Source organism: Quercus suber, unplaced genomic scaffold, assembly GCF_002906115.3.
Source record: "Quercus suber isolate HL8 unplaced genomic scaffold, Cork oak 2.0 scaffold_98, whole genome shotgun sequence".
Classification (NCBI taxonomy): domain Eukaryota; kingdom Viridiplantae; phylum Streptophyta; class Magnoliopsida; order Fagales; family Fagaceae; genus Quercus; species Quercus suber.
Genome location: NW_027069563.1, coordinates 700,700 through 711,685, shown reverse-complemented (window position 1 = coordinate 711,685; position 10,986 = coordinate 700,700). Strand labels below are relative to the sequence as shown.

Here is a 10,986-nt window from a genome sequence, read left to right as displayed (position 1 = left end):
TTGCCATGGTTAAAGATAATTTGCTTAATGAAGAAATTAGAAGAAAGGATATGAGCAAGGATATTGCAAAGGCTCTTGTCACAGAGAACAGGGGGAGAAGTAAGAGCATAAGTTCTAAAGGGCAAGGTAAATGCAAAAGTCAGTCAGAGTCAAAAGAAAAATTCAAATACTTTTACTGTGATAAAGAAGGCCACATAAAAAGAAATCGCAAGTCTTGGAAGAACAAACAGAAAGAGAATAAAAATAAGAAAAAGGTGGATGATGAGAACACTGCTATTGTTATAGTGTTGGAAGATGAGGTCCTAGCCATAGGACAAGATGATTGTTGTACAGTTCTAGATCCTTATGTTGAATAGGTGATTGATTCAGTTGCTTCCTGCCATGTCACTCCTAGAAAGGAGTTATTCACTTCATACAAAGTGGGAAACTTTGGGAGAGTGAAGATGGGCAATGATAGTTATGCGGACATTGTGAGAATTGGTGATATATGTGTTAGGGCTAACATTGGATACACCTTGATTTTGAAGGATGTATGACATGTTCCGAATATTCGCCTAAATTAGATTTCCACTAATGTTCTTGATAAAGAAGGTTCTGGAAATTATTTTCGTGATGAAAAATGAAGGCTTAGCAATGGATCATTGGTGTTTGCACAAGACACAAGTAAAGTTGTGCAAGGATATTGTTAGTGCAGCTCAGGAGGATTCTTCACCTAACTTGTGGCATAGGTGGTTGGCTCACATAAGTGAAAAAGGGTTACAGATTTTGGTAAAGAAGTCTCTCATTCCCTTTGCCAAAGGTACGCCACTAAATCCTTGTGACTTTTGTTTGTTTGGTAAATAACATAGAGTTTCATTTAATATACCCTCTACTAGAAAACCCAATGTATTAGATCTTGTTTATTCTGATGTATATGGTCCCATTGATGTTGAGACTTTAGGTGGCAATAAATATTTTGTTACATTTATTGATGATGCCTCACGAAAGGTGTGGGTTTATGTTTTGAACACTAAAGACCAGGTTTTTGAGCACTTCAAGAAATTTCATGCCATGGTGGAAAGAGAGAAAGGAAAGCCTTTGAAGTATCTTTGTAGTGATAATGGAGGTGAATATACATCTAATGAATTCAAGAGTTACTACTCCAAGAAAGGCATTAGACATGAGAAAACAATTCCTGGTACCCCACAGCAAAATGGTGTGGCAGAAAGGATGAACCACACTATTGCTGAGAAGATCAGATGTATGTTGAGAATGACTAATCTGCCTAAGTCATTTTGGGTTAAAACTGTTGTGACTGCATGCTACCTATTTAATAGATCTCCATCAGCTCCTTTGGATTTTGATATTCTAGAAAGAGTATGGACAGGGAAAGATGTTTCTTACTCTCGCTTGAAGGTATTCGGGTGCAAGACATTTGTTCATGTGCCTAAGGAACAAAAGATCAAAGCTTGATAGCAAATCCACTCCTTGTATATTTGTTGGATGTGGAGATGCAGAATTTGGCTACAAGCTATAGGATCCTAAAGAAAAAAAGATGATCAGAAGTCGAGATGTAGTTTTTCATGAGAATGAAAACTTAGGAGACTTTGGGAAAATTGAGAAGCCTAAAGCTACAGTTGAAGGTGTTCTTGATCTTACACCTACCTCTTCTTCCTTAGATAATGCCACAAATAGGAAAGATGTACAAGATGAGAATTATGGTGATGAACCAATTGAATTTAATGCTAATGAGCCAGCAAGTGTTGATGGTGATGAAGTGATAGATACAAATGGTGTTAAGTAAGGGGGGCAGCCTCCTCCACTAGAGAAGGTAGAACCTCAGGTGAGAAGGTCTACTAAAGAGTGTCATCCATCAACTAGATACCCCACTTCTGAGTATACTATGATTACTAAAAAGGGGGAGCTAGAAAGTTTTCAGGAAGTACAGTTTCATAAGGATAAGCAAAGCTAGTTGAAGGCTATGCATGAAGAGATAAATTCTTTGAACAAAAATAAGACTTATGACTTGGTGGAACTTCCTAAAGGCAAGAAGGTATTGAAAAAAAAAAAAAAAAAGGTGTTCAAGCTAAAGAAAGATGGTGACAAGTTAGTGAAATATAAAGCTCGATTGGTGGTCAAGTATTTCAGTCAGAAACAAGAGATTGACTTTGATGAGTTATTCTCTCCAGTAGTCAAGATGAGTTCCATTCGGGTAGTTCTGGGATTAGTAGCTAGCTTGGATCTTGAGCTTGAGCAACTTGATGTGAATACTGCTTTTCTTCATGGTGATTTAAAAGAAGAAATCTACATGGATCAGCCAGAGAGATTCAGAGTGAAAGGGAAAGAACACATGGTTTGCAAGTTAAAAAAGAGTTTGTATGGCTTAAAGCAAGCTCCAAGACAGTGGTACAAGAAGTTTGACTCATTCATGGTAGGTCATGGGTACATAAGGACAAATGCAGATCATTGTGTGTATCTCAAAAAATTTCTCAATGGTAAATTTGTAATTCTTCTGCTATATGTAGACGATATGTTGATAGTAGGACAAGCTGCAAGTGTGATTGAAAATTTGAAGAAGGACTTGTTCAAGTCATTTGATATGAAAGACTTGGGTCCAGCAAGAGAAATTTTGGGTATGCAGATTCTACGTGACAGGAAAACTAAGAAGCTATGGTTATCATAAGAGAAATATATTGAATGGGCTCTTGAAAGGTTTAATATGAAGTATGCCAAGCCAGTCAGTACACCTCTTATTGCTCATTTCAAGGTAAGAAAGAAATCTTGTTCTTCATCCAAGAAAGAGAAAAAAGACATAGTATCAACAATTTATTCCTCAATAGTTGGGAGTTTGATGTATGCTATGGTTTGCACATGACCAAATATTGCTCATGCAGTTGGTGTTGTCAGTAGGTTCATGGTTAATCCTCGTAAAGATCACTAGGAAGTAGTGAAGTGGATTTTTAGGTATTTGAGAGGTAGTTCTAAATTGTGCTTGACTTTTGGTGATTCTAAACCAGTTTTGGAGGGTTATGTAAATGTAGATTGGGCAAGTGACCTTGATGGTAGGAAATCTACATCGAGGTATTTATTTACTTTTGCAAAGGGAGCTATATCATGGCAATCAAGATTGCAGAAGTGTGTTGCCTTATCTACAACTGAGGCTGAGTATATTACAACTAATGAAGCAGGTAAAGAGATGATTTGGTTGAAACAGTTTCTCCAAGAATTGAGTTTGAAGCGAGATGGGTATGTAGATAATTGTGATAGTCAAAGTGCTATAGACTTGCGCAAGAATTCTATGTACCATTCACGCTTGACACACATTGAGGTGAGATACCATTTGAATTAGAGAAGATTCACACAGATAAAAATCTAGCTGACATGTTGACCAAGGTTGTGTCTAAAGAGAAGGTAAAGCTTTGTGTCGAGTTGGCCGGCATGAATTCTGATTAAAGACTTGGGTTGAAGATCTCCTTCCTTAGTGTGCTGGAGGGGGAGATTGTTGGGGACATTGAGGGGATTAGGATTTTTCCTCAACAAGTGTGTGAGAGTAAAGAAAAATAAGAAAGATTTTTCTTTAGCCATGAGACACAAAAAGAGTGTGTGTCAGAGTAAAGAAAAATAAGAGAGATTTTTTTTTAACCGTGAGACATACATAAGAGACATTGTAATTGATTTGAGAATAGTGAAATTAATTCGGAGTTTGTCTTGCAGTTCTTCCCTTCAAGGAGAAAGGGTTTTCTACGTAAATATTTGTATTTTTAAGTAATCTCGATAGCTCCTCGACACCTCTTGATACCTAGCTTATCTATCGAGCTCTTCAGTTGCTTTTTATCGCAATCTCAACACCTCTCGACAGCTAGGTGGATCAATCGAGAAACTTTTTGTCCCCTCGATAGCTCCTCGATAACTTCCTCGATCTATCGTGCATCTTTTTCCTTTGACACCTGCTCGATAGCTACTTCTATTGAACTCTTTAAAAGCTCGATAGATCCTCAACACCTCTTGATCTATCAAGAATTATTGAGGTGTTATATAAGGGGCGCTCGCGTTTTCAGACTCACTTTGCTCGATATCTCTTGATCTCTCTAGCCTTTTCACCTCCCTAAACCTCTCTTTTACCTTAAACTTCTTCCTCAAGGATTCTTCAACCTTAATCAAGTTTTCTTTACTTGATAAGTGTCTAAATCCCTCATATTCATGCATTTCAAGATTTTTAACCTAAGCTTTTGGGATTTTTGAAAATTTTGGGGGTTTTCAAAATCAAAGAGATTTTTGCAAAATTTTTGGGATGGGTTTTGAAGATTTGATCGTAAAAACTTCATGCATTGCATCTCATGTGCATTACAACTATATTTTTATGCATTTAGATGTGTGCATTACCTGATCATGTGCTAGTAGGATTGGATTGGGCTGAGCCCATGATGCTTTTTCTTTTGCATGTCACATGTTTATGAATTTCCATGCATTCGTTCTTTCTTTTCAATATATTTTGATATATTTGAATTACTTGGGACTTTTCTGATTGTCTCTTTCTCCCTCTTTCTCTTCTGTTTGTGTTAGTCTGCTTCTATGGCACCCAAACGCAAATCTACTCTGTCCCAGAACCCTCTTCGTTCCTGAGAATCCACTTTTATTGATCTTACTCCCTCACACGTCTGGTTCTGTGATGAAAAGGCCAAATTGGACTTTTTTGAGAACTTTTCCCGACAAGGCATTCATTCTTAATGCCAAGTGATCTAGTCAAACTTCTCCGACACTGACTTTCCCATTGTCATCCACAGTAGGGAATGGGAGTCACTGTGTGATGTCCTTGTCATATGTCCATCCATGCTGATCTAGGATTTTTACACCAAGATGCATGAATTTGATCTTTCAATACCTCTCTTCTCTACTCATGTTCGAGATACGCGCATTGTTGTCACAATGGAAATTGTCTCTGATGTGCTCCGTGTCCCTAGGGTAGAGCATCTTGATTACCTTGATTGTGATTATCTTAGAACAGTGTCTAAAGACAAGCTTATTTATGCTTTCTGTGAGCACCCTTTTGATTGGGGTGAACGTCAATTCACTTATTGTTCGGGTTTTGCTAAAGGCCCTCATTTTTTTAACATGGTCATGACTTTTGTTCTTCATCCTTTATCTCATTATAACTCTATTATAGAGCTTCATGCTTGGTTTTTGCTTTCACTCTTAGAGCATTTTAGTAGAGATTTTCCCTCTCATTTCATTCTTTCTGTCACAGATATGTATAGGGATACAGCGACCTGTGATAAGCTTATCTTCTCTTCGGCTATCACGAGAATTTTACGCCATTTTTTCTGTTCCCTTTTCGATGTCCAACCACTTCTCTGTTATGGGTGCTATAGATGCTGCTACCGTTAAACGAAGTGAGGCACAGTTTTGATCGAGGCAGTCCGGGTCAACAACTCCTCCCACTCCTTCGGCTCCATCCACATCCGCTCCCTCTTCTTCTTCGAGTGATGTGACTCTCAAAGATATCATGGCGTAGTTTCAGCGCATGGATGCTTGCCTCAACACTCTCAGTGATGAGTTGTGTCAGGTGAACACCCATGTTGGTCGTATTGCACGACGACAGGTGGTCATGGGTGGCTTCGTTTCTTCTCCTCCACCTTCTCCAAAGACTTCTGAGGATGAGGATGATAATGATAATGCCACTGCTTCCAATGATAAGGATGATGGAGATGCTAGCTCTTCTAGTGCTGACGAGATGTCTACTTGACACTCTTACCCTTTGTCACTCATGACAAAAAGAGAGAGTAGTTTTGGTTATGAGAGTAGTCATAATTAGAAGGAGAGTTAGTATAGGAGATTTTTTGTAAGGGAAAGTGTTGATATTGAGGGATGTAGTGACGATTTTATGTATCTCTTTCTTTTCTCCACTTTAGATACATTTATCTCTTGTACATGGTTTTTGTGACCATTTAGACATACAATGTACTTATATTCTTTATATATTGATGTATGTTTTTAACCTACCCTTACATGTGTTGCTTCTTTTCTCTCTTTATGCACATGGTTCTTATTACTTGTATGTAATCTATTATTTCTATTTCACACAAAGATGCCTTGATAAGTATTGTTTACAGTGTTTCAAAAATATAGGTTGTCAAAGTCTTCTTGCCACGAACTTTCGTCTTGTAAAGTTTTTCAAAAGTTTGTGTTATGATAGATTTTATTGTATTCAACAAGTGAATAGTGTTTCAAAAATATAGGTTGTCAAAGTCTTCTTGCCACGAACTATCATCTTGTAAAGTTTTTCAAAAGTTTGTGTTAGGATAGATTTTATTGTATTCAACAAGTGAATATGAGTTGAGTGATTTATGACTTCTCTCATATCTCATTTGTTTGTTGTGGTTTTGTCACAGATTGCTAAAGGGGGAGATTGTTAGGACATATGTGATTCAATGTTAGGAACCTATGTCACTATTTTGTGTAATTAGCTAATCCTTTGACAAAATGCACTTTACTTGTAATTGTGTAAATTTATGATGTGTTTGATACTTTAAGAAACCTTGTTTCAAATTCAAGTATTAAAGCCATGCAAGTTTGTCCAAGAATCAAGTCAGAAAGTGCTATTCATTAAAGCTCAACAACTAGTATCTATCGAGCCTTGAAGAGCTATTCCAGCCTGTGGCTCGACAGCAGCTCGATAGATATGGTATCTATCGAGATTTATGAAACTTAGTTTTCTAGGACTATTTTTCATCCAATCCATGATTGTATGTTTGGGTTTTCTTTTCTCACAACCCTAGACATATATAAAGATTATTTTAGGGGTCGTCAAAGGTGACACAAGTTGCATAAGTGTTGAGCAAAGTTTGTTCATGCAAATTGTGACCGGAGACCTAGTTTGCCTTAGTTCATCTTTCTTGTGAAGAAGCTGCTATGTTTGTACACCGTAGGGTTTTGTGACTAAGGAGCTTCTCGATCTTCGTTGTGTGATGAATTGAAGAACTTTGCAACTAACAACCTTCTCTAGTTGGTGATTAAAGTCGCGTACTAAGATCCGCGCAATTGGTTAGTCTTGTACTGGGAGTCGTGCATTACAGTGAGAGATTGTCGCTACAGAACAAGTCCAATTGGGTATTGGGGTAGGGTTCAACTATAAGTTGGTATAAAGTACTGGGATTCATTTACTTATAACCGCTTGTTGTGATAATAGTGGATTCTCGAGAGTGGTGACCTTAAAATCACCCGGTGGGGTTTTAGCAGTATAGGTTTTCTCCGTTCATAAATAAATTACTGTGTCAATTTATTTTCCTTTGCATACTTTAGTTATTGGTGATTTGTTTGTACTACCACGCGTTTGCATGTTGATTTAATTAATTAATAAACTTGGTTAATTAATCAATTAATTTATCACAATGGGTCAATATATTCTTGGCCTATCAATTGCTATTTGGGATTAATAATGTTGGTAGTAATATTATTCGGGATCCAATGGTTATCACTTCTTGTCTTTGAGATATTTTTAAGATGTATGTTAGTTTACAAAATTATTATTTGATAGGATAACCAAGAGTGGAGAACACTTTATAGAAAAACTGCAACAAGGTAAGCAAGTACAAGCTCAATGGCTCAAACAAATTCATAAACTATTACAGACAAATCACAAGAAATTACAAAGCATATATGAACCCGATTGATGACAAAGTGGTCAATTATTATGCAATAATATGCACCAACTATAAGTGGCGAGTGTATTTGGAAGCAGTACCAACCCCAAAGCGATTTCGCAAATAGGCAATCAATTTTTCTCTAGGAGGTAGATTTTCCTTGATGGCACTAACACTCACAAACTCATTAGCCCAATTGCAAAGTTTGGGAAATTTCTCCCTTGTCAACAACTCTGTCCCCGAAGCTTCTTCAAAAACTCCAAGCCAGTAGCCTATGATGTTAGCGGCAATGTCTAGCAGTCCAACAGTCTCTCCACCAAAATACCTCTTTTCCTTGAGCTCATTTTCTAGAAATTGTAGAAGTTCAGTGGCTTCTTCCAAAGCCTTCTCATGCTCTTTCTCTTCACCCCAGCAAGCTTTAAATATTGCAGGCAAGCACTAAAAAAAGAAATAAAAAGAAATTCAAAATTTAGTGAGACTTGCAGTCTATTTCTCTAGGTTGATAAATTGTATCTCTAACGAGTTCTTACACAAAAAGCACAAATAGATAATTATTAATCCATATTTTTTCCGGATACGTTATTAAAATAATGATTAAATAATTAAATTAGCCATTTTTTAATTGCTTAAACTTTTGAAATAATTAGTAATATATCACAATATCAAAGAAGATAATCATCAGCTTGAACTTTGTTTATACAATATCTTCAATTTAAAAATAAAATATAATAATAACTATCTTTCGGCCCACACTGAGAGGATTACTAGAATTATGTTGCCGGCCATTTACAATTGTTAATGCCACTACGATTTTCAAGAACTAACCCCCCCACCCCCATAAAAATAAATAAATAAATAAATAAAAACACGAAAAATCATGCCTCTAGAATTATATGTTATTTAGGTTTATAGTGACACCTCTGTGGTGCTTAATAATCCCATATGCCCTCTTTATTACTATCTATCAAAAAATAATAATAAGAATAAATAAAAGTACTAAATTGACTCCAAATTAAAATAATAATGACCAAAATGTAAGGTTGAAATTTACGGTGAACTCAAAATGTGAGACCAAAATGGTATCTTTTCTAGAAATATAAAATTAATAATAACACATTTCCAGGTTAAAACTAAAAAAATAAATAAATCAACAAAAAAAAAAAAAAAACAAAAAAACAAAAGTAAAAACAAAAAACAAAAAAACTCTGAATTTTTGCCTCCACAAATCATGCATTCAACAAGCCATGGAGTATCACTTCTGTGTGAGCAAAATACGCATTCCCAAACCTTGTTCTACCAACCTGGTACGTTGGAACAAACCAGAGGAAGGATGGTTTAAGTTAAATTCAGATGGAGCATCCTTAGGAAATCCGGGCAAAGCGGGAGGTGGTGGTGTAATTCGCAACTGTAATGGCAACTGGGTTAAAGGTTATAAAAGAAGAGTTGGGGTTGTAACAAGCATCATAGCTGAATTTTGGGCTCTCAGAGATGGTCTCATTTTAGCAGACCAACTGAGAATAACCCATCTTGCTGTGGAGCTTGATGCTAAGGTTATTGTGCAGCTTGTACTTTCAAATAACAACTCTAATAGAGCTTATTCCCCCCTTTTAAATGACTGCAGATTTCTCCTTAGTCGTTTCCAACACTTCAAGGTCAACCATGTCTTCAGAGAAGCCAACAGAGTGACGGACATGCTTGTTAAGGAAGACTGTTCTTCTCCTTTTGATTTTGTTATATTAGAAAACCCGAACTATGTCGAACTATGTAATATTTTAAGTTCTGATGCATAGAATCTGTATAATCTAAGGCGCTCTGCTAATACTTCTGTTGTTTTGGTTTGATAATGACATGGTTCCTTTTAACCCAAAAAAAAAAAAATTGAATAATCTATTCATCACACGACATCACTGAACATGTGATCCAAATTCCGCCATCTCTCTTTTACTCTTTGTATTCTAGTAGGTGGCTTTTATATTTTGGCCGTACGTAGCCTTCCTTCTGGCTCCATATCCACATAGGACTGCTAGTAGTTACTATTTCATCTTATATATCATCATTTTTCTTTTTGCTGAATATATATCAGCATATGCAATCATACACAGCCTTTGCTTCTTTTTCAAAACAATAACTAGATATAACGGTATCAAATTTTACAAATTTTTTTTCATAATTATTAACATAAATAGAATGTTGCTAATATATAATAATAAAATAATGTCAATAATTGTCCTATATAAAAGAGATTAAAAAAAGTAAATTTATTGTGTATGAAAAATGTTTCTCTCAAAACTAGTTTGGAGAGAAACTCTGTTGACGAGATAAACACACCTTGAAAAGCTTTCTTGAATAATTAATATAATATATAGAGACACTATTTAATCCGAAAAATTTAAGCTCAATAGGTATGTGCTTAATTATGTTATATTAACTGCTCATTATTCTCATTATTATTCAATGTGGAACTTCACTCACACACGTGTAACCCAACAAAACTCCTCAAACTTTTTACATATCTTTTAATTGAATGTAAATTTTAAAAATCTAACCGTTAGATTGTTGTTAATATATAACAAAAAATAATGTCAATAATTTTCCTCTATAAAAGAGATTAAAAATAATAATTAAAAAAGAGTAAATTTTATTGTGTATGGAAAATGTTTCTCTTAAAACTAGTTTGGAGTGGAAAGAACCCTACTCAAACTCTTTATATATATATATATATATATATCTTTTAATTGGATGTGAATTTTGAAAATCTAACAGTTGGATGATGTGTTATTATTATATCCTCCATACTTGCAAAATTTCATGAAAATAAAAAATGAATAGCTATGTTTTTAATTAAATGTTCAAATTTCATGTGTAGGGACTCAATTTGGATTGACCCGGAGTGATGGGTTTTCAGCCCAATAAGCCCAAACAATAAATTTATAGAGAGTGGGTTGACAGGCTTAGGTGCTGGCCATCGATCACCACGCTCAAACTTTTTCTTATAAAAAAGGCTAAGTGTTTCCTTACAAATAGGGGAATGCTCCTCGGCCTATGGCCGAGAAGGCCTTAAGGTTTTTCCCCTTTTTTCTGGCTTTACTAGCTCTTCTTTTATAGTTTTCATCTTCCTATCTCTTGCTTCCATCTGTTGATCGTCTATTTGCTTTTCTTCTGGTTGTCCGTCCCATCAGAGGCCTTATCGGCACTCAAGTGGCTCACTCTAACCAACGTTATCCTGCCAAGGGGTTACCTCCCCATTAATGCGGCCAGGGGGGTTGGTTGAGTGCATTCAATGCGATAGTGACAGCTTACTTTGGGGTTAACCTCTCCCCAAAATCACCTTTGTCAGGCCGAGGACAAGGTATCCTCGGCGTGGATC

General features: G+C 36.0%; 1 protein-coding gene across 1 annotated transcript; it reads right to left on the bottom strand.

The window, feature by feature from the left end:
- Positions 1-7,558: 7,558 nt before the first annotated feature.
- LOC111995994 (glutathione S-transferase U8) lies at positions 7,559-8,059 on the bottom strand (the record flags this gene model as incomplete). The annotated part of the gene is given in 1 exon segment (XM_065774786.1): positions 7,559-8,059. A coding segment is annotated over 1 exon segment (371 nt), but the record flags the coding sequence as incomplete, so codon positions are not given.
- Positions 8,060-10,986: the final 2,927 nt, after the last annotated feature.